Source organism: Phoxinus phoxinus (genome assembly GCF_949152265.1).
Source record: "Phoxinus phoxinus genome assembly, chromosome: 17".
NCBI lineage: Eukaryota > Metazoa > Chordata > Actinopteri > Cypriniformes > Leuciscidae > Phoxinus > Phoxinus phoxinus.
In genome coordinates this window covers 19,187,517-19,209,941 of record NC_136892.1, presented here as the reverse complement: position 1 = coordinate 19,209,941, position 22,425 = coordinate 19,187,517, and the positions used below count along the sequence as shown (strand labels likewise).

Genomic DNA, 22,425 nt, shown 5'->3' with positions numbered 1-22,425 from the left:
TCTGTTGAGTCACCATTGTTGTTTATTCAGCGAGGCAGGAAAGGATCACAATATGGGTCCTTGTCAATAAAAATGTTAATCAAATTACAGGATGAACAGAAAAGCAAACACTCAGCAGTATATTTAAGGGTAATGCATCTCTTCCATTCACTTGTGTTCAAGCGAAGCGGCCTCTTGTCTTCCTGTCAGGAGATACACATTTTTAAGCATAGGGCTCCCCCAACAGGGCTGACTTTGCGTTCGCAGAATCAAAGTACCATTTCCCCCCAGCTGCTGTTCTGAACACATTTGTAGAAGAGTCATTCCTGGAATTTTTGGCATATTTCAGTCCCCCAGACTTTTTAAAGTGGTAGTTCACCAAAACGAAATGTTAAGTTTTTCACAATACGTTGGTATGTCTATTATAATAATAATATTTGCAATAATTAAATAAAATAATTATTGCATTTAAATATTTTTTGTATCATAAAATAATTTCTATCGTACACACAAAATGTGACAGAGTCTTTAATTTTGGGTATTATTAGGCAATGCTTATTTGTGTTACTTTCTTGTGAAAAATGGCCAGGAATGTCCCAGAAATCTACATCTCTGCAATATATACTTTTGTGTATATTGCCTTTGTTTTAATATACTACTTTTGATACTAAATTTTAAATATTGTTAAAATGAGAATAATGAGAATAATAAACAAATTTTCATCACAAACATATAATTCACAGGCCTATTTTGTGAAAGTTTTTTTTCTTGTTACTGGGACTGATACTGTATCCATGGGATTCATTTTTCAACTTGGAATTTTCCTTTTTTTTTGCTGATAATTCTATTTTATAATTTTAGTGTTATTTGCTTTTATGCACAGTAGTTGGCGATGTTCATCTATGGCGTCTAGCCTGTAAAACTAGAAGAAAATAAGCCACCGCCCATTAGATGCGTCACAGGCTTGACGTTTGTGATTTTCTGGAAATCAGTGAAATGTGGATTTTGTCTAGGTAATTTTATCAACACGCACCTTGATTTGTCTATGAAATGAAATAAGGTATAAGCTTATTGCATCACATATTTCTCTGAAGCAGATCTGAGGTAAGGCGATCCCATGATTCAGAGCAAACACGGGCACTGCCCAAAAGATCAGCTGGATATTGTGCTTGACAGATCGTTTGCGATTAAAGCACTCTTTGACGCAAAACAGAGTGTATAAATAGGAACGAATGGTAACGTAGCTGGCTTGTGTGTTAACCAGGCGTACGTTTTTATTCTAGCGATATCCGATTCGCGAATCGATAATTCTTTAAATCGGATCTTTTTAATGAATTGGTTGAATCGTTTGTAACACATTTCTTTATGCATTTTCTTGTTTTTTTACCTGGACTCTGAGACTTGCATAAAGTTTGACGACGATGATGATGATGATGAAGCGATTTCTGTTTTCTAAAAGCATCGTAAGCATTCCACAAGCATACTTTAGGAGGATGCTTGGAAATGCAGCCCTGAGCGAGCGAGTTGTTCACGAATCGAACTGAATCAGTCTGAGGCATTTATTGAGTCAATGATTCGTTGAATCATTTAATATCATAGACAGTATATAAAAGTTTAATATTAGTGTTAATAGTAGAAATGTTTTCGACTTGATTATCCGAATCCAAAAGAACCGATTCTGTCCGAAAATAACTGAATCGCGGAAATAAGTCGTATTTGTCATCACTACTTCCCATAACGCCCAGTAAACTAACTTGATTGTCTGCATAGTGAGATTAGGTATGCGTGACTGAGTCCAGCAATTACAGATAATTACACCTTATGCTCAAATGAGGAAAAACAAAAGGGTCTCTGAGATGCATATTGTTAGCTGCCATGAATAGCTTGAATACCTCAGTCTCGTTTTATAAATAAATAAAAATATTTTTTAGGCACATGAAGGCACATTTGTTTTGTAATCATATACAACACTCCATTCATGTCAAACAACAATCGAATCAATCAATTGAAATAAATTATATGCTTTACCCATTACATTACTTTAACATCAAATACAAAAGTATTTGAAATAATGCAAGATGTCATAACACTGTAAACAATCTGCTAAAATACTGTTTTCATAATTAGTCACTATATTATGTAGATCTGCACTGTCTTCTGTCAGCATAGATTTTGTTGTTGTGGTGGGTAGCTTTTATTTCCTCAGAAGTTTAAGTTTTTGGTCTAAAATCTAAAAATCTCCAAAACTTCCATTTTATGTGGTATTTAACAGTTTTTATTACCAATATTATTTGTCTGTCTTTGTCTCTCTCACTGTTTGCAGTTGCTCTCAGTCCCAGGAAGAGTGAGTGGAGTGCGGCCTGCACTATGAGCGGGGCGGCACTGGGAATAGAGATTGTGGTTGTCTTTTTTCTGGCTCTCTTTCTCCTGCATCGCTATGGCGACTTCAAGAAGCAGCAGCGCATGGTTCTCTTTGGCACACTGCTGGCTTGGTATTTGTGCTTTCTCATCGTCTTCATTCTTCCCCTGGATGTCAGCACGGTTAGTGTGGCTCCCGCTCTATAAATGTTTCCAGCACTGTTAATTCCTGATGCAACTCAGACAACTTGTGCAATTGATTTTCAGACAATCTACAAGCAGTGTTTAATTGATCAGAATGCACACACCCAGACGCCCTCTGTGAGCCCTGTTCTTTCAAACCAGACGACTCCAAATACCTCTGTCTCACCCAGTAAAAGGTAATTTCAACAGCAATTTAAGTATTCAGTTAGGCCTATTCTGATTGTACTGTTATATTGCATGTTTGTGAACATATATTTCGTCCCTTTTCCCGAAGCACTGAACATGTGTGCTCTAAACCATGGAGCTACATTCCAGATGGCATCATGCCTGTGTTCTGGAGGGTTGTTTATTGGACCTCACAGTGTCTTACTTGGTGAGAAAGCTTTGCCCTTTTTAAACTTGATAATGGCATCTTAAATCTTACTGATAATTATTTGTCACTGTTACTACTTAAGTCAGTCTATTGTAGTGCTGCAAAAGTAATTGAAATGAAAATAAAATTGCTATTTGGTGAATCAGCTCACACAATCAGCTCATGATCCACTGTTTTCAGTGTCTCAGAGAACGGCTAGCTTTGCAGTAAATGCTGCTCCCCGCGAACTCATCTCTGCATCTGTTTGGGAGCAGACATTTGGGAATGCAACATTGCACCAACCCTTTTCCCAACGTGTAAAAAAAAAGAAAAAAAAAAGAGAAACTTTAAGGGCTCCTGGTTTTCCACAAAAATACAAGCTTGATGGTTAAATGTTTGAAAATGAAGAAATTAAAGGGTTAGTTCACCCTCATATCGTTCCAAACACGTAAGACTTTAATTCCTTTTCGAAACACAAATGAAGATATAACTACTACTACTTTAACTCTTCAAAAAGTTCATAAAGAGATTGTAAATTTAATCTATATGAATTTTCTGAAGACACACGATCGCTTTATTTGATGAACAGATCTTTTATTTACATATGAACATTCACTACACATCAGTTGTGGTAAACGGAAGCTCAAGCATGTTCGCTTGACATGCGAGAACCAATGAGGTTCGTTCTCGTGTTACGCAGCACGTTTGAGCTTCCGCAAGAACCAATGACATTTGTTCTCGCAAAGCAAGTGTTGAGCTTCTGTTTATGTTCGCTGATTAATTTTTATATGTCAATAAAAGACTAAATTCATCATATAAAACGATTGTGTCTCTTCAGAATATATGGACTAAACAGCCTGATTCATGTGGATTAGTTTACCGATCTCTTTATAAACGTTTTGAGGCCTCAATGGAGAGACAGAAATCTCTCATATTTCATTAAAAATATCTTCATATGCGTTCCAAAGATGAAGGAAAGTCTTACCTTACGGGTTTAGAACGACATGAGGGTGAGTAACTAATGACATAATTTTAATTTTTTTGGGGGGGAACCACCCTCATGTTTTTATTAAAAATAGTGGTTAATAATGGTGTTTTCTCTTCTAAGGCTCCTTCTGCCATTCATGCAGTCATATGCCCGCTCTGGAGGATTCTCCATTACTGGAAAGATCAAGACGGCCCTGATTGAGAATGCAATCTACTATGGCACATACCTTTTCATCTTCGGCTCTCTTCTCATCTATGTGGCTGTGCATCCTCAGTGGCACCTCTCCTGGTCTGTAAACCAACCCAGAAAAGTCTTCAGTTGTCATCACAATGTTCTGTTCATACTGACTCTTCTTTTCTGTATGACTTCACCAGGTATGAGCTGCAAACCATCGGCATCACTGCGGCCAACACTTGGGGTCTGTTTCTTCTAGTGTTGCTGTTGGGCTACGGCCTGGTCGAGATCCCCCGCTCGTACTGGGAGTCCTCATGCCAGGGTCACCTTCTCATCAAGACTTACTTCAAAGCAGCCAAGCTCATGACAGAGAAGGCAGATTCAGAGGAGAACCTAGAAGATGTCATGGAGGTGAAAGCCATGTGTGTTTATATGCTGTAAATAAACATCTGTTGACGAGATATAAGTCCAGATGAGCTTGTCTTTGAAAGGTTATGTCAGATGAGTCCATTCAGCCAATATTGTGTCTTGTATTTTCATCACAGGAAGTGAGAAAAATCAATGAATCGATCAAATATAATCATCCATTGAGGAAGAACGTAGACACCATTCTCCGAAAGGTGAGAGGACGACTTGTAATTAGATGTAATTATCTCTGTACGACTTGGATTGAAGTAACCGTGCCACTCTTTTTAGTTGAAACCTGCTTTTTATTTGTAGTGCCCAGTTGAATATCAGGAGAAAATGGGCAGGAACATGGATGACTATGAGGATTTCGATGATAAGCAAAACGCATATCCCTCGGAAAGAAGCCTTTCGAAACTACACAAGCAGGTACCGCTCACGTGTTCTCTGTGTTTTCGGAAGTTTGATGGAGGATAATACTGACAGCTGGTTTCTCAGGTGATCTACGCAGTGCAGCGGCACAATCGCACACGAGTTCAGTGGCAGATATTGCTGGAACAGGCTTTACATCTCGAGGACGTTGCCAAGAACGAAACCAGCACCTCTCGGCAGTTCGTTCACAGCTTTGCCCCTCCAGAACCTGTAGGCTGGTTCAGACGCTATATTTATACTCCCACAGTAGGTAGGTAATAGATCTAGATAAACAAGTGTCACTTTTGACCTTGCTTTTACTGTCCTTTGTTTCCTTCATCAGAGTGGTACTGGGAGTGTTTGCTGAAGCAGTGGTTTTACCGTATACTGGCTGTGGTTCTGTCAATCTTTTCGGTGGCTGTGGTTTGGTCTGAGTGCACTTTCTTCAGTACTCGTCCCGTTCTGTCACTCTTTGCTGTGTTTATCCAGCTTGCTGAGAGAGATTACAACTACCTGTACATTGAGGTGAGTACTGCAATGTACTGTAATCTTAAGAAAAATGAATAGTGAAGTCAAATGTATGTATAGCTCTTTTTACTATACACATTGTTTCAAAGCAACTTTATAGAAAATCAAGATGTTAATGTTTATTACATTTTTATATCTTCATGCCTTAAAGGACAAGTTCGGTATTTTACACTTAAAGCCCTGTTTTCAGATTGTTTCTGATGAAATAGAACGGTTAAGTTTAAAATTTGGACAGATACTGCTGTCCCGAGAATTTTCGTTTTCTTTCGCTTTCCCCCCACCTCCACAATGGCTGCATAGGTGCACAGGAATAATCCTTCCTAAGACACATTAAACTTTCATTTATAAAGACGTGAAACTCACCGAGTGGTCAGGGGTGTTCACTGATATGCTCACACAAAAATCGCTGCAAAAGATGCTTTCCAACAGGTGTTTTACCCTTCGTTGTAAAACTGTGGACCTATTTTTTTCAAACGCATCACACCCATTCTTCTGTTGAGAGCTGGAAAACTACGATAAAACCTGTTGGAAAGCATCTTTTGCAGCGATTTTTGTAAAAACAGGGCTTTAAGTGTAAAATACCGAACTTGTCCTTTAAGTAACATTTAGCAGATTAGATCTGGGCGATAATATAGTAAATGGATAAAAATATAGATGGGAGAGGTAACATCAATAAACTCAATTATCTACATCACCGTTCAAAAGGTTTTTCAAAGGTTCAAAAACCTTTCAAAGGTTTTAATTTTATAATTATTTAAAATGTATTTATATATTTGTACACTTTTTATATATTAGAAAGTATAAGACATCAGAAGTTTGAAATTAGTAAGTAAATTAAATTAAATTATTTTAATATATGATTTTATTTGACCTATTTTTTACTTCTTTTATTCACTTCGTGTCAATGTTGCCGACTCCTACAATACACCAAAACTAAGAGCTTACTGACAGTCTGACCTGGTGAGATTAGATGAAACATAAGCTAATATGTCATTTTTGGCCTGTAGATGGCGTGCTTCATTACAATCTTTTTCCTCTGCACCTGCGTCTACTCCACTGTGTTTCGCATTCGAGTCTTCAACTACTACTACCTGGCCTCACATCACCAAACCGATGCCTACAGCCTGCAGTTCAGCGGCATGTATGTTTTGCATAGCAGTATTAAACTTGTATTGTCAGTAAACTCTGCCATTAGTCTTTCTCTGATAAAGCACAAATCCTGTGTTGTTTACTAGGCTTTTTTGCCGCTTGACTCCACCACTTTGTTTAAACTTCCTGGGACTGATTCACATGGATTCTGCCATATCCCACCAAGCAAAGGAGCAGACCGCATACACCTCTGTAAGTCTTTTAGCATTATATGAAATTTAGAGAACAAGGCCCAGAATGCCCTTTTTGAATGTACTATTAAGCATTAAATGAACCTTCTCTAATGTTGTAGATCATGGGTTCCATGCGGGTCCTGTCCTTCATTGCCAACGGCTTCTACATATATTACCCCATGCTGATCGTCATTCTTTGTATTGCTACATTCTTCAGGTGTGTCTATGAATCATCAGACAGAATTTCATGTGTAATGGGTATTATGTGTCAGATGTTATGTTGTAGTTTCTGACTAATTTAAAACACATTTTTTTCACTTTCTGTCCAGTCTTGGGACACGTTGTCTGAACCTACTGGGTTTCCAGCAGTTCATGGGAGAGAACGAATTGACTTCTGACCTCATAGATGAAGGCAAAGAACTCCTGCGCCGAGGTCAATAGTATATACACAGTAAATATAAAATGCAATTTTGGTGTGAGTAAAATGTTTTTGAAAGAAGTGTTTGATCAAATTAAACGCAGCAATATTATGAAATATTTAAATTTAAAATATATTTTCTATTTTAATATATTTTAAAATATAAACTATTCATATAATCGCAAAGCTGAATTTTCAACAGCCATTACTTCAGTCCCAGTTGGTATTAGATTATTCTAATATGCTGACTTGCTGCTAAATTATTGTTGGTGCTCAAGAAACATTGCTGAAAAAAGTATTCGCTTCTTGGAAAAAAAATACAGACCTCAAGCTGTTTTTTATTGTCATTTATTAGGTAAACAACAAACTGAAACAACTAAATAGTCTTTATTCACACATAATAAAACGTAATATTTTGAATGTCGTCCTTTGGCCTTGAAAACATCTTGCATTCTTACTGGCATTGTTTTTATGTACAGTATATTCCCACAGTCTCTGTTGTTATTGACATCCAAATAGTTTCTGGTTGTTCCCAAAGACTTGCTTTTGATAAAACTGTTGTGCGATCTATCTTTGAATCCACTAAATTTGTTCAATAGGATTCAAGTCCGGACTTTGACTTGACTTTATATTTATATTACTGTTCAAAAGTTATTTCTTAAAATTTTATAAAGAAATTCACATAAGCCCAATTTATTTTGATCTACAAAACTAATTTCAAACAAACACAAAACAAAACTATGATAAAATGTTTTTTAAAATGAGAAAGATGTCATTTGAAGCGTATCTAAATGTTCAACCAGTAGTTTAAACAGTCATACGGTCTCCTGTGGTTGCTATGGTTAGATGTAAACAGAAATAAATGGTGATTCAAACAGGAATCACTTTTCCTCATTGCTACAGCTCTACTATCTGCAGTGGTGAAAACCTCAGTGCGTCAGAGGGGTAGTTACCACTGACACAAACATTGACGGTTAAAACGGTCCCATCCGACATTAATCAAGGAAATGTATGTGACTTATTTTGCTGTCTTTTGCATAGAAAGAAGAAAACGGCAAAGAATTGAAGATGGGGAAAACAGACGAAGAGTAAGGTTATTACTATAATTCATACTGTGTCTGATTATTCCAGTGTGTAAATATATGTTTCCCTGTGGCAGGAATGGAGAGAGCGTTATGTTCCGCGAGATGATATTGCTGCCAGAAACCGAACCTCCATGTCTGAGATGAAGGAAACCAACTACGGCGAAACCCTAAATTCAAACACAAACCGACGTATGTTTAATGCCCAATAAGACGTGTGTACTGTAGTATTCTTATAGGGTGTTTGTTATTAAGTGAATTCCAAAAAGAAGCAGGAATTTGAGTGTCATCCTTTTTTCTTTGCAGAGGCCAAGTACACGCGTAGCAGCAACCAGTCAGGGCGAGACAGCATTGAGTTGTTGCAAGACGCTGAGCCATTGGACTTCAATGCTGAGACACTTACTGATGACCCTTTGCAATCTGACCCTGGCAGGTTAGATAGAGTTTTATTGAGGGCTGTGGGCATGACAGAATTGTGTTGGCCAACCCAGACGTTAGCATCACCCTAGTTCCCCTTTTCAATTGACTTTTGGATTATTGCCAAAAAATAAGCTCTGTGACCAACAAAAGTTTGATTCTCACACATTTTTTTTTTCATCATGATAATCTTCACAAATAAGCCTAAATGCAATCGGCAGATGTAAAAAGCTAAACATAGGCTATAAACTACAGCACGGTCTTCACTAAGCTTCTGACAACTCTTTCTCCAAACATTTCCCCTGAAAGTTTGAGTTGAGGCTATAAAAGTGGATTAGTGAGTAGATGAGTTTTCCTCTTCGGTGTGTTGACATTCAGTGGCCCTGTGTAGTTCCATTTAGCTGCTTGTTAGCAAGTAAAAGCTTTAAAAAAAATCACAAGGCATTATTACTGAGGTATTTTATGTTGTAGAATAAAACGTAAAAATATCTCGAGCTTGTGTTAACCACAGACACTTTTTCAGGTGTTTAACCAAACACCCATTCAAGAAACCCATTGACTTTGGGGATGATGGAACCTGCAGCACTCTATTGTCACGAGGTTTATCTTGTGCGCTCACATGTCTGTTTCTTTCTCCCACAGACATGCCGGTGGAAGGTACCTCTCAATGTCGTCTTCTCGAAGCCGAATCTTTGATGATGTTTAAAGTCTCTTTTTGGTCAAAAACACTGTCTAGGGGAAATGAGATGAGTTTTACCTCTAAAAACACTCATCTCTACAGGTGTGGTTTGTTCCTCTCTTTTCAAACATCTTCAACTTCCTGTATCCTGTAATGCAGTGTAGTTATCTGCATGCGTCCTGATAAACTCGCAGCCGCATAGAGAAATGCACACACTCATTATGAAGTGCCAGGCATTCAGACTGCTGCATGTGACAAATGGGATTTTTTTTGTTGTTGCTCAGTTTCTTTAATCCATTTGAAGAAATTAGTCAAAGTTATTGTAAAGTTGAACAGTCGAAACACTGAGCCATGAAAGGTACTACAGACAGAATTTATCTGTTTCTCATCTCATATATATATATATATATATATATATATATATATATATACAATTTAATTAAGTCCTGGTGTAATTTAGTTTTAAGTATTTTTTCCATTATTTCTATTCTTTTATATATTTATGGTACATAAAGTTGTATAATTTATGTCTTTTGATTTTAGACATAACCTGCTGCTTTTCTTGTTTCACATGAATGTTATTATTTAGACCTTGCACATCTCATTTATAATGAAGTTACCTTTGTTACCTTATTTTAGCACTAGTCTTGTGGATGAATGTCAGATAGACCATTTGTTATTAGCATAGTAATTTTTGTCACTTATTCAGAATGGGCAAAACTGTTGAAATGGCTTTAAGGACGCAATCTGATTGTTTAAAAAATGGAGTTACAACATGTACTTGTGGGCTGGTTTTCCAGACTTATAAGCATCTCTTTGTCACAAGTGCAGTTTTCTTATAGAAAACAGATTTTCAGTATACAAATGTGTTGAAGGAACATAAGCTTATAAAACAAGACTAGTGAGTGCATGGTGAGATTTGAAGGAATCACATTTTTTTTAAATTCATGATAATCTCCTTGTGGGTCATCAAGCATATCATATGTACATTTTTGCATGATATGATATTCTACTGCATATGCTGAGGAGTCTTATCTTGTTTCTCACAGGAAGTGCAGTAGCAGCTCTAACTAGTGTTATATTTCACTGTAAACATTTGTCTATTCTCTCCACAAATGTTAAGCATCGTGGTTTAATCTCAGATTCATGTATTTTCTTAGTAAACGTAGCCCTTTAGGTTTAAATAAATAAGGGCATTGGTTTTTTTTTCTTTTTTTTTCTCATACCTTTTGGTTTACTGCTAAATGTATTCACATTTACTGTGTATTTATGAAGATATTAATTATGTTGCCAATGAGGTGTAATCTTGATATGGTATCTTGATATGGTCATTGGTCAGTCCTCATGTAGTGTGATGATGAAGGCTGGAACTGGAATCTGATGCTGGAGTCTGTTGATTTGTATATTTGGTGTAAGTGAATTGTGGTACATTCCAAATTTACTCATACTTCATGTAATCTTGCAGTTATTAATAAATAATTGATTAAATCACATTTGCTTCTATGCCAATATTTTAAAGTTCCTGTTTGTCTTCTAATTCACTTTTCTATAGCCTAACGAAATCTGTTGTGAGTCTTTAAACGTGAAGGTTGTTACTTACAACAAACAAAAAAAACATTTTTATGACTCTCGAGCAAGACTTCAGCTTGAGGTAACGTTATCTGACTGCAGTAACGTTAGTCATATCCGTACCGTAGTTATTTCATATTCAAAATTATGTTTCGCTTTGTTTTGTACCCTTTGGCTGTTAAACAGCAACCACTAAACTTGAACAACAGCGGAAGGTCAAAGTCAAACATTACGATCTAATCGCCTAATCAAGCACCTGTAGCAAGACTGACCAATCAAATGCAAGAACTCGTCTCCGTGGAAACGGTGAACGCTAAAACAGGAAAGACCAAAGCAGCTCTACGGAAATCCAAGTGGTTTTAGCACATTAATCATCGTTTTGTTTCACTTCTCTGTGAGTATGCTGCGAATAGAGTATTAAGAATGAATAAAGTCATGATTTACTGTTTGCTGGATTACAGTATATATGTTAAGAGCATGTTGTTTCCTTTCTGCGATACAATACAGTTAGTAAGTTAGCCTATTACTCGTAGACTAAACTGTGTAACTTAACGTTAACGTTAGGCTACTAAAGCTGCATCTTTTATATTATAATATACTTGTATATTATTATAATTACAACGCATGCAGTTTTTATGAGGTCATATTCAAAGACTATATGGAATAAGTGTAGTTTCTATGGAACACACACACACACACACAGAGTCCATTATGCATCAACTACACTCATAAATAAAGGTTCCAACAGGGGGTCAGCTCTGCAATAGAAGAACCTTTATTTTTTTTAAGAGTGCACCCACATAAGTAAGCCTAAAAAATCAGTCTTGTCACCTTCAGATCAGATAGGTGTAGGATGGCAGGTACATCGCGGCATGACCGAGAGATGGCAATCAATGCCAAGAAGCAGCTGACAGATTGCTCAGACCCCATTGAACGACTAAGGCTGCAGTGTTTGGCACGAGGGTCCGCGGGCATCAAGGGACTGGGCAGGTACAGTGTGCATGAGGTGTGTTTCTTCTTATGGACTGGAGTCCAGATATCTGACTACAGTTTGATGTTCTCAGGACTTTTAGGATCATGGATGATGACAATAGTCGCACACTGGACATGAAGGAGTTCCTGAAAGGCCTGAGTGACTACGGTGTGCTCATCGAGAAAGAAGACGCTATAAAACTTTTCCAGTACTTTGACAGGGACGGCAGTGGATATATTGACTTTGATGAGTTTCTTATGTCTCTGAGGGTAACGCATTGAACGATGATGTGTTTTTAGTTTACCGGTGCAATGGCAGTTGTGCTTATTATTTTCATTCCTGTGATTGCAGCCAGCCATGTCTAACGCCAGAAAGGAGGTGGTGTTACAGGCATTCAAAAAGTTGGATAAGACCGGAGATGGTGTGGTTACAATAGAGGATCTGAGAGGAGTATACAATGTCAAACATCACCCCAAATATCAAAACGGTGAGTGGACCGAAGACCAAGTATTCCGCAAATTCTTGGACAGTTTTGACTCTCCGGATGACAAGGATGGGAAGGTATGAAGATGCTGAAAATACATTTGTCTCATCTAAAATGTACAGTATCCAGCACAGTAATGTATTAATATTTAACAGAATTATCTTTTAGAATAAAATTGCGTTGTCTTTGGTTTTAAGCACCACCCAGTTCAATCGGTGGCACCATACGAAGTAATTTCTGCAGTGTTTTCTTTGATCATGCTATATGTCTCCATACATCAGGTCACAAAAGAGGAGTTTTTGAACTACTACTCCGGCGTGAGCGCATCCATTGACACAGATATCTACTTTATTGTAATGATGAGAAATGCATGGAAGCTTGACTAAACTTCTGAGGCATCTATTTTAGGGTAAAGAACAAAGATGGTCAACCTTAAGCAAAAACATGTCATGACCCTGTCAAACATGTTCATTGCAGACAAACGTCTGGATAAATATGAGATGTTAAGATGTATGAGATATAATGAGATATATAAGATGTTGATAAATGTTTGGCAAGCAATAGTTATTCTAACCCTAATTGATGGAGTGTGTAGCTTTTCATTTCTTAAACAACCATGTAAGAAGACACATCATGGCCATATTCCAGGATGACAAAGCCAAGATTCATCAGGCTTAAAATTATGAATAATTTTCACACATGAATTGGCACTTTTGAGTCCAGACCTTAAATTCATTGAACGTCGTTGGGATGTGTGGAGTTCTTGCATCGTCAATACAAGATCTTGACCAAAAATTGATCACCTCTTGATGGAAATAAATGTTGTGATGTTATTTCCATCCAGAGGTGCATAATGTTTTGGCCAAGATCTTGTATGACTCATAAATCTTGGCCTTGTCATCCTGGAATATGGCCACGATGTGTCTTCCTACATGGTTGTTTAAGAAATGAAAAAGCTACACACTCCACATATACTGTATATATTGAACCAGAGGTTAAAAGCAACAGGCACAGGTTTGACAATGTCGAGACTAAAATAAGGTGGCAAGTTTACCTTTGGTGTCTTACAACTATTCACTTTGGGGTTTTGGGAATCTACCTTACAATCAAAGAAATCAACCAATTACTAATCGCACAGTGTTTCTCACTGCAGACAAGCAGCTGCACTATGCATTGTTTTATTCCAGAATCAGCCACACACCATCTAACAAATGCAGGTGGTGTGGTATTGTTGCAAGACTTTGTGTCTTGTGATTGTGTGCATCCTCTTTATTTGGCTAATGAAAGCTGCCTTTGCACCTGCTTGGATCCCTACGTGAGAAACACTCCAAAACTCAAATACAAATTAAGTCTGTTATTAATTCACTTTGAAATTTCTCGCTATCTTTCCAGGTTGGGATTATCCTTCTAGGTGTAGTTTGGGTCTATGTAAGGCCTACCAGTTTGTTTAATAACATTATTTCTTCTTTTCCATCTACAGGTGACAAAAGATGAATTCTGGAACTATTACAGTGGAGTCAGTGCTTCTATCGATAGTGATGTGTATTTTATTTTAATGATGAAGAATGCATGGAAGTTATGAAGGGTTATGCTTGGTAACCAATTGATAATACTTGTGAAATCAAAGCAAGTTAGGGTTAATAAATCTGACACAAATTTGTAGGATATTAACAATAAATGTGGAAAATTAAATAATGGAAGTACTGTAGAAGCTTGAATTATGTGTAAAATGTGTGAGCTTGTGTTACTGGTAAGTTAATATTTTAATAGAGTAAAACACCTTGTTGCATCATAACTAAAACCAGTGTGGTATATGGTGGAAGTCTTGCGAGTCTTTAGATTTAGTTATGCATGTTCTGGCAAATGCTATTTTACCAAAAGTGACTCATTTAATAAATGTTTTATTATGGTTATAAAAAGAAAAGTTCCTTGAGATGATTCGCATGAAATGTGAAAATATATTATATGGTTATGTGGACTGATGGTTTGTTAATTGTTATGGTGCTTTCAAAACTAAAATGAACAACTTTATGAACAAATCTAGCAATCAATGGAATATTTCATATAATTTTTATACATTCCTTTATTACACATCTGTTTAAGATTATATATATAATGATAAATGCTTTACAAAATTAGCATTACGAGCAGATGCTTTTTTATATATATATATATATACACAGAAAATATTTCTTCTGATCATTATAAATAAATCCTCTGATCATTGAAAAAGTGCCACTTGAACTGTATGTATTTCTTTTGAGCGAGGTTAACAGAGGATAAACATCTCTCAGCTCAGGTATATATACGGATGAAAATATCCATGGATAAAGAGAACAGGCTAGCAGCAGTTACATGAGGTCCGAGTATATGTGTGATGAGTTCAGAAATGTGGATTTATCTATGATTCACTCTTAATGCCTGTGTTTCTGAAACATTCAGAAGGAAATTGGCTACCACAATGGAGACCACAGCTGTGCGTGATGCTTGGTTGAAAATGAAACCTGTGGATGGCTGCTACGATATGTACAAACATGGTTAGCCCAGAGCTACAAACCGGACACGTCTAGTGATGTGTAAAAGCATCGCGTTATACATTATGTTAGTTAACCTTTTATAATGTTCGCAGAATACCTTCCTCTACCGAGGTTCTGTAAAATAACCAGTAAAACTAGAATTGTTCATTGTGTTTTGAAGAGGCTGGACATAGTGACATAGGCTTCGTCTTTGCATTCTCGTTGAGGGGCCGCTTCAACCTGACGGCCACTGTTTTCACTTCCTTTTGACAAATCTGGTTCATCTAACAATCTAATTTTCAGGTGGGACTGCTCTCTTGGAAGCTGTTCATCATTGATGTCCATTTCACTCAATGATGTATTTAAGGAACTGGTTTGGCTATAGCAGCATTCATCCAGACCGTCCTCATACTCCAGAGCAGATGGTTTTTCATCAATGTAATCCACGCGGTGTATGAAGACATCGCTGAATATCTCAGGACTGAAAGTGAAAGGAAGACCCTGAAAATGCAAAAACATTCTGCATGAGGACATTGAGCACTTGTTGTTTAATCTCGCGGAACGTCAAGTGAAGGAATAAGACTGAATTACCTCTCTTGCTCTGTGCATTTGTGCGAGAGTTGCCTTTGGGTGCGGGATGTTTGGTGTGATGTAGTCTTTTATACTGCGTGAGAAATCAATTGGTACATTTAAAAAATAAAAACACACAATAAAATACATTTATAAAATGAAAAAAAAAACACTCACTGCGTTCTCCATAGCAAGGCCCCCAAACTGATGAGCACCAGAAAGACAGAGAAGCCGATGGTGATGTGAAGTGATGATAGTGAAGTGAACTTTAGAAGGTCAGAACGGTTTGCTTTGATAGTAAATGTAGAACGTGTGTCATAATTTACATCATCACAATTAATCAGACATGATAAATAACAGTTAAAAAAAAAATTCCCACATTTTCTCAAACCCAAAGCTTTTTGATTCTTTAACCCAATAATGTGCGTAAAGCCCAACAAGGGTTCTTTGCTCCTTAAGATTAAGTCCTCCTAGGTGTTTATCATACTAAACATAGTATACAGCATTCATTCATAACCCTATTGGCATATTTCACAAGCAACCTCTCATATAACTGACATTTAATCAATGATCCACTCACTTTTTATAGTGAAATTGGCAGTTGGACTCCACTCACTCCAGTCGCCGTCAAAATATTTGACAGGTTTTGCTCTAACACGTGTATAGTAAACACCATCTCCACCTAATTTGTCACGGGGGATGCTGTAGTTCCGATATTCAATAGAATAGTTGATGGACTGTAAAGGAAGAAATGGTGTTGTTTATTTGTTAAATGAACTCAAAATTATTCCATCTTAATTTTTAAGATAGGTCAAGTGTAACAAACAAATTGTTGGGAAAAAGACCTTGTTTTCCCCCCAGATTACCACTTGAAAGGCAGGGTTGGTAACATAATCATGGCTGTGTTCAATCCTAATGAAAACTTCCTCTGTGTCTTCCGTGTAAGAGACAAGCTTTATTCCAGGAGTTGGGATTTTGACTGCAAGGACAAAGACAGGATAGATAGATAGATAGATAGATAGATAGATAGATAGATAGATAGATAGATAGATAGATAGATAGATAGATAGATAGATAGATAGATAGATAGATAGATAGATAGATAGATAGATAGATAGATAGATAGATAGATAGATAGATAGATAGATAGATAGATAGATAGATAGATAGATAGATAGATAGATAGATAGATAGATAGACTTGCCCATTCTTGCCAGGTCGATGTCTTTTTCAATAACCCCTTCTCCTGTGTGTACTTTGAGCTTGTAATTAGAAACTATTATCAAATTCTCAAAAGTAAAGTATTGTGGTTCTAGAGTTGCATTTGTACACGTTTCTGTTTCTGTTATTTTGCTAAACGGGAAAAGAAAAAACGGTCATTTCCAGTTCAACATCAGAGCTTAGAGCAAACATTGATTCACATTACATCAAAACACACTTTAACAAAAGCGTTTATTAAATGTTCAGTTTGACATATATTCCACACCCATTTATAGTAAATATGTCTAATGAAATACCAGAGTGTTGCGAATTTGACCTCCTCATTGGGTTCATCATTTAGCGAACAGGTGAGGTCCTTCTGTTTGAAGGTCAAAGTGGATGTGCAGGTCACTTCTTTCTCAGACCAATCTCAAATGAAGCGAGAGGAGAAAAACATAAACCAACGTTTTTCTAGTCCCCCTTGTTAGTGTGCTTCAATGAAAACCTCCTTAAATGAACATTTCACATATGAATTTCCCCCAAATATACATCTCTTTATGATCATATCATAAAAAACCAAACAAAGTCATAATGCTGAGCACTTGCCGGTGATTTGACTGAAGACTAAACCGCTTATGATAATCGCTCCCATTCACCAGTGTTGGGTGTAATGCATTACTATAATTATCTATTGTAATTTAATTACTTCACTTAGACTACCATTCTAAATAAAACAATATTAGATTTAATAGTGAATTTAACATAAAACTTTTACCTAATGATAAAATGTAATACTGTTGAAGATTAGTAATAATTAGTGGTAAGTAATTAGTAGCAAGTAATTCATTACCTTTTTTAGAGTAACTTACCCAAAAATGTTCAGAACATACGAAAAAAGGGAAAGCAATAATAATCTCTGAATTTTCAGTTTATTATATCTCAAATCACTTACCATCATCTCCACTCTCAGACAGAATTAAAGGACAGAAAACAACAAAAAGCATCCGTAAAACACCCGCCATCTCTCATCAAGTAGACATAGATCACTCAAGAGACATGTCTTCATTACTCACACACATTTACTGACAAGTGACAGCTCACAGTTCAACTCTCAGTGGTACTTTCAGAGAGAAAGAGAGAGAGAGAGAGAGAGAGAGAGAGAGAGAGAGAGAGAGAGAGAGAGAGAGAGAGAGAGAGCAGGATATCTCTCACATGTGACTGAAAGAGAGACATATGTGTTCTGTTGGGAGTGGAACTGCTCTGAAAATAATAAACAGAAAATGTCACAGAAATGTTTCAATGTGTCCAATGTTTCAAGTAACTTAAATTTCAACCTAAAGTAGAAAAGCAGGTACCAAAATTAATGTGCCGTAAAAAGTAACAGTAAAATGCCCTTGAAATCAAATATGAAATGTACATGATAGGTTAAACAAAATTCAACATAATTAAAGGCACTATGCAACTTTGGCCCTCTAGCTGTAAAAAAAAAACTGCATGCATTTTTTGGTTGTGGTTCGGCTCTGCATGACTGTGGATGAATATGGTTATCCTACTACTATAAAAAATTAACTTATGATATATAACCTGCTTTGATGGAAAGGATATCAAGCGGACTAGCTGAAGACGTTACTGTAGCTATACCTAATAATAATAGACATGGTATACTTCCTTGAACATAAATTCCACCACAGAGCGCTACAACAAACCATAGTAAAATGACCCTTCACAACAGCTACATATGGCAATTTACTAACCAATGCCATTCCCACAGCATACACGTGTAGCAGGAGCAACTTTTCCCTATTTACGAATATGACATGCACGGGCGAGTGAGGTAGGCCTATGTACCTAATTTCCCGCCATCCCACTAGGATTAAAATACACACATTATAATAGGCTACCATAGGCTTACCATAGTAAATCAGGGTAAAACAAAAACACGTTTTGGAAGAAGGATTGATGATGTATTGACTCATTGTTAAAAGTCTTTCGATGTTGTTTAGGCTATATGTGGTGTTTTTAATATGCTTTAAGACAAACAATGTGCAAATTCATAAGGCAACACCATTGCGGAGTATTTTCTCCTTAAAACTGCAGTGAACCAAAGACAGTCTCAAAAACGCAACGTGAGATCATCAACGAGTGGATCTCTGAGTTGGTGAGTGAGTGAGTGGAGGCGGGGCTAGTTTGCATATTCATGGCTTCCGCGTATTCTATGAGGCAAGGGTGTAGAGTCACATTCAATGTATTTTAAGGCATGAAGATTTTTTTTTCACGGAAAAAACTTTTAAATGTCATTTTTGTGATCAAAGATGAGTTTTAAAGGATACAATTATTGACTACCATTGTAATATACGTTGTCACAGCTGTTATATAGGGTTACGTTTTGCATCTTGCAGGAGAACAGTCAGCACTTTATTTAGGTCAGACAATGGCAGACCAAAGCAGCAGGTTGTGGTTTTGACTGAAACAAAACTGTTGCAAACATTTTTGTAGTTGGAATGAATCTGATGCCTGAAGAAAGGAGATATAGTAGGCTAAATATCTGCTTACTTCCTTGTTACAAAATGACATGCAAGAGAAGAGTGGAACAGCAACAAAACACTGTAATATTTAAACTAGATATCAGCAGACATTTTATTTAGTTTAATGAATGAAAAAGTCATTGTTTTTATAATAATAATAATAATAATAATTATTATTATTTTAAATCTTTTAAGTAAAAAAAAGTAAAAACATTTTTTTGCCAAATTATCAGGCATTGCTTAAAGACTATTTGCAAGAAGTGCAGCTGAATATGAAATGAAAAAGTCCTCTATCAGCATAGCCTACCTTTAATCTGAAAAACAAAAACAAGTGGTAACCTATTACAACCCACTTCCTGCCTCCAAATGAGTTTATGTAAAAATGAGGCCAGCACATCATAAATCTGAGCTACTACCTGTCCTGTAAACAACGTGAACAAGTCACTGACAAGACTGGATTAATGTCCAATAAATCAAACAGGCTTTAAATATTAAAGGTCATCTCAATAAATAATGCCATAAAACTACTGTATATTGTCCTGTATTTTAGAAACATTATGACCATTTAAAGGCTACTGACATTTGCATGACCTAATGAAGGATTTCACTGATGACACATGAATTAAAAGTCTTGAGGGTACACAACAATATTTAATCCTTTCCTAGTGTTGTCTATATAAGTGTTACTGTGTTGTGGAGAGATTGTGGTTACTCAGCTGTATATCTGCATATTAGCTGTATATCTGCATATTTCCTGTATCTACAGAGTACATTGATTCATTTTGTTGTGATATATTAAGACTTTCTTGAATTTTCATGTAGAAAATAAAAAAATATTTGATCCAAGGAATTGCCAAAGTTTTAAAATGTGCAAACCTGTGCAAAAATCGCAGTACTGCATGAGCAATACTATCTTCACAGTATGACTCTACATGTGTTTCTATGTGGCAAACACTCTGGCAATAAGCAGAGAAAGGTCTTTACAACCGATCATAGCTGATAATTTGGTTTTTGACCCGTCGAGTAACCGCATAAATGGATGTGGTGTGGCAACCTTGATAATCCTAAAAGAAATCACATGCTGTCTTGAATCTGGCAGAAAACTTGTGCTTTTTTGGGTAATCAACATGGTAATCTGCTCAGCTCGTCCTAACAATGACAAAGGTCATTTGTCGCCAGTTTACTTCAGTGCTACTGCTAACAGTGAGAAATATCATTTAAAGGGCACTTATTGTCACTTTTGGTTAAATTATAAAAGAACATTCTAATTTAACTACCGGTATATGCGTTTGAAACCAACATACACCAAAAAACATTTGTTTAACTGAACTTTTAACCTAAATGTTACTGACATTAGTCCTTGGACAACTATCTCTGTAAATCTAAAGTTAGATAGATGGCAAAAAGTTGTGCAAAGACAGAAAAGTCCCGTGTTGTGAAGAGATTTTGAGGCACACATGGGTAGGATTGTGCAGCATCAGTGGGAGGAGGAGGAGGGTTTCAGGGTTGCTAGTGTTAAGTACTCTCGAATGCGTCCGTGGGCGACTACTGCGGTTAACACGCCGTAGCTCAGCGATGATCATGTGAGAACAAGAAAACGAGGTGGGGAAAGGGGAGAAAGCACACGCGTTTTAGCTCAGTCATTTGTGTTTTTCACAGAAACAGTGCAACATCTTTTCCTTCGGTCGGTGCCAATAATCAGAGAGGTTGTGAAGTCACCACGTGGCTGAAGGGCATCATTGGAGCAGCATAACGTGGTGCATAGAGATGCGAGCACTTTGAGTTGCATTGTGAGAGCCCCTTCCCCCTCCCCTCTGAAACCACACTCTATCGCTGTAGGCCCCTATCGCACAAAAACATCTCACAACAACAGCCTCGGTGGTTTCTCTGCATACAGTTGTTGTCTGTACTCTACGCTCAAGGCTTATTTACCGTATGGTGCTATTTTTTAATGTGCTCTTCTCCCTCATCTTTTGGGTTGAGGTCGGGATCTTTAAGCTTCTACACACCCCTGTGATGCGAGCAGGTGGTACAGAGGGAGGAGATGAGCTTTCTGTAAGAGAAAGTCACTCTATGGATATGGGTTTTACTGACTACAGCAGATCTTTGTATAAAACATGATGCGCTGAACAACTGCACGTCTTTTTTTGTTGTTGAAATTTTGTATTATTGCAAGATGTTTTATCCACCAAATTTGTTTTTTGAAATTGTTTAAGTTGTTTCCATGCGAAATACCATCAGGAGCTTGCATTGTCAAAATGTGATGACTTCCTGTGAAAAAATTACCACAAACAGGTTGAGCAGACAAGTCAAATCATCAAGCTGGCGTGTCTTGCCATCCTACAACCGTTACCACAAGGCTCATATGTCTGGGAAAAAGCGCACAGCCACATTCACAAGACCCCATCGAGGAAGTTAAAAGCAGTGAGAGAGACTGAAAAAGAGATAAACAGATCAAAAGATTAGAATGATGGATCTTAATGACATTCAAAAGTGGTCAACACTGACAAAATATTGACTTACTTTTTGATTCATATCATGACACTTGTTTTAACTTTTAGAATGTTAAAAAGTATGCATTTGGCATATTAAATACATATTTGGACATTATAAAATGCTGTTCAGCGTTTGAGCCATCCTAAAATTAAGGTATATTAAGCACAAGTTTGCACAATATGGCTTTTGCACAGTTCAATACACAAGACCTTAAAGTCGTCCTGAAATCAAAATTTAATATTGCAGAATTTATTATAAATTGTTTATCCATGCCCATTATTTTTTAATTCATGTGCCCTCGTAATCTTTAATCAAATTCCCCTCCTTCAACTGTCCAATCAATTCCCGATGGACAAAATGAATCCCGCCCTACATTGTTTACCTCAGATATACGCAACTTAAAGGAATATTTCAATAAAAAATGTAAATGATCACATAATTTACTCGCCCTCAAGCCATCCTACAGGTGTAAATGAATTTATTCTTACAGCTGAACCTAATTGGAGTTTTATCAAATAATATTGTGAGTCTTCCAAGCTTTGTAATAGCATTTGAATAGAGCCTGAGTTTTTGAAGCTCCAAAAAGATTATAGTTTAAAGTGCAGTAAGCGATTTCTGAAAAACCCTGTTGAAAGTGGATTGGACTGAGCACCACAGCAAACTTGAAGCCAATCAGCAGTAGGCTAAGGGGTGTGTCCACGGAATAAAACTCGAGCAACCGAACACACATCTCCAACCAGTGGCATAATTTTGTTTTAAAAAGTGGGTGGGACAG

At 36.8% G+C, this 22,425-nt stretch overlaps 3 protein-coding genes across 10 annotated transcripts; 2 read left to right on the top strand and 1 right to left on the bottom strand.

Moving 5' to 3' along the window:
- Window positions 1-930: 930 nt before the first annotated feature.
- Window positions 931-10,808, top strand: lmbrd2b (LMBR1 domain containing 2b). 3 transcript variants are annotated; one of them, XM_079585446.1, is made up of 18 exons: window positions 931-992; window positions 2,303-2,520; window positions 2,605-2,717; window positions 2,816-2,914; window positions 4,002-4,169; window positions 4,256-4,466; window positions 4,601-4,675; window positions 4,776-4,889; window positions 4,959-5,142; window positions 5,215-5,396; window positions 6,407-6,540; window positions 6,635-6,740; window positions 6,841-6,938; window positions 7,051-7,154; window positions 8,181-8,227; window positions 8,299-8,413; window positions 8,528-8,654; window positions 9,281-10,808. In XM_079585446.1, the coding sequence occupies exons 2-18, from the start codon at window positions 2,347-2,349 to the stop codon at window positions 9,342-9,344; spliced, it is 2,115 nt and encodes a 704-aa protein (XP_079441572.1). In that variant the 5' UTR covers window positions 931-992; window positions 2,303-2,346; the 3' UTR covers window positions 9,345-10,808. The 3 variants fall into 3 exon arrangements, with proteins under 3 accessions (XP_079441572.1, XP_079441573.1, XP_079441571.1); XM_079585447.1 differs by having other exon boundaries at window positions 949-1,083; XM_079585445.1 differs by lacking the exon at window positions 931-992 and having other exon boundaries at window positions 2,096-2,520.
- A 334-nt stretch (window positions 10,809-11,142) lies between these two features.
- Window positions 11,143-14,073, top strand: capslb (calcyphosine-like b). Of its 3 annotated transcripts, XM_079585475.1 has the most exons (6): window positions 11,143-11,280; window positions 11,724-11,876; window positions 11,951-12,128; window positions 12,211-12,420; window positions 12,625-12,752; window positions 13,824-13,953. In XM_079585475.1, exons 2-5 carry the CDS (start codon window positions 11,740-11,742, stop codon window positions 12,727-12,729), a joined length of 630 nt encoding a protein of 209 aa, XP_079441601.1. In that variant the 5' UTR covers window positions 11,143-11,280; window positions 11,724-11,739; the 3' UTR covers window positions 12,730-12,752; window positions 13,824-13,953. The 3 variants fall into 3 exon arrangements, with proteins under 3 accessions (XP_079441601.1, XP_079441602.1, XP_079441603.1); XM_079585476.1 differs by lacking the exon at window positions 12,625-12,752 and having other exon boundaries at window positions 13,824-14,073; XM_079585477.1 differs by lacking the exon at window positions 13,824-13,953 and having other exon boundaries at window positions 12,211-12,464; window positions 12,625-12,714.
- A 436-nt stretch (window positions 14,074-14,509) lies between these two features.
- On the bottom strand, window positions 14,510-17,740 carry il7r (interleukin 7 receptor). Of its 4 annotated transcripts, none has more exons than XM_079585466.1 (8): window positions 17,582-17,740; window positions 16,947-17,058; window positions 16,634-16,782; window positions 16,275-16,408; window positions 16,010-16,166; window positions 15,607-15,718; window positions 15,451-15,523; window positions 14,510-15,360 (listed from the first exon to the last, which is right to left on the bottom strand). In XM_079585466.1, the coding sequence occupies exons 1-8, from the start codon at window positions 17,649-17,651 to the stop codon at window positions 15,025-15,027; spliced, it is 1,143 nt and encodes a 380-aa protein (XP_079441592.1). In that variant the 5' UTR covers window positions 17,652-17,740; the 3' UTR covers window positions 14,510-15,024. The 4 variants fall into 4 exon arrangements, with proteins under 4 accessions (XP_079441592.1, XP_079441593.1, XP_079441590.1 ...); XM_079585467.1 differs by having other exon boundaries at window positions 16,296-16,408; window positions 17,582-17,738; XM_079585464.1 differs by having other exon boundaries at window positions 16,275-16,782; window positions 17,582-17,738.
- Between the last annotated feature and the right edge of the window lie 4,685 nt (window positions 17,741-22,425).

Coding starts and splice junctions, on each gene's coding strand:
- il7r (XM_079585464.1), bottom strand. CDS start 17,651: ATGGCGGGTGTTTTACGGATGCTTTTTGTTGTTTTCTGTCCTTTAATT. Junction 16,783..16,946: donor GTCAAATTCGCAACACTCTG/GTATTTCATTAG, acceptor TTTCCCGTTTAG/CAAAATAACAGAAACAGAAA. Junction 15,524..15,606: donor GCCTTGCTATGGAGAACGCA/GTGAGTGTTTTT, acceptor TTTCTCACGCAG/TATAAAAGACTACATCACAC.
- capslb (XM_079585475.1), top strand. CDS start 11,740: ATGGCAGGTACATCGCGGCATGACCGAGAGATGGCAATCAATGCCAAG. Junction 12,129..12,210: donor AGTTTCTTATGTCTCTGAGG/GTAACGCATTGA, acceptor CTGTGATTGCAG/CCAGCCATGTCTAACGCCAG. Junction 12,421..12,624: donor CGGATGACAAGGATGGGAAG/GTATGAAGATGC, acceptor TCCATACATCAG/GTCACAAAAGAGGAGTTTTT.
- lmbrd2b (XM_079585445.1), top strand. CDS start 2,236: ATGTGGTATTTAACAGTTTTTATTACCAATATTATTTGTCTGTCTTTG. Junction 2,718..2,815: donor TCTGTCTCACCCAGTAAAAG/GTAATTTCAACA, acceptor CTTTTCCCGAAG/CACTGAACATGTGTGCTCTA. Junction 8,655..9,280: donor TTGCAATCTGACCCTGGCAG/GTTAGATAGAGT, acceptor TTTCTCCCACAG/ACATGCCGGTGGAAGGTACC.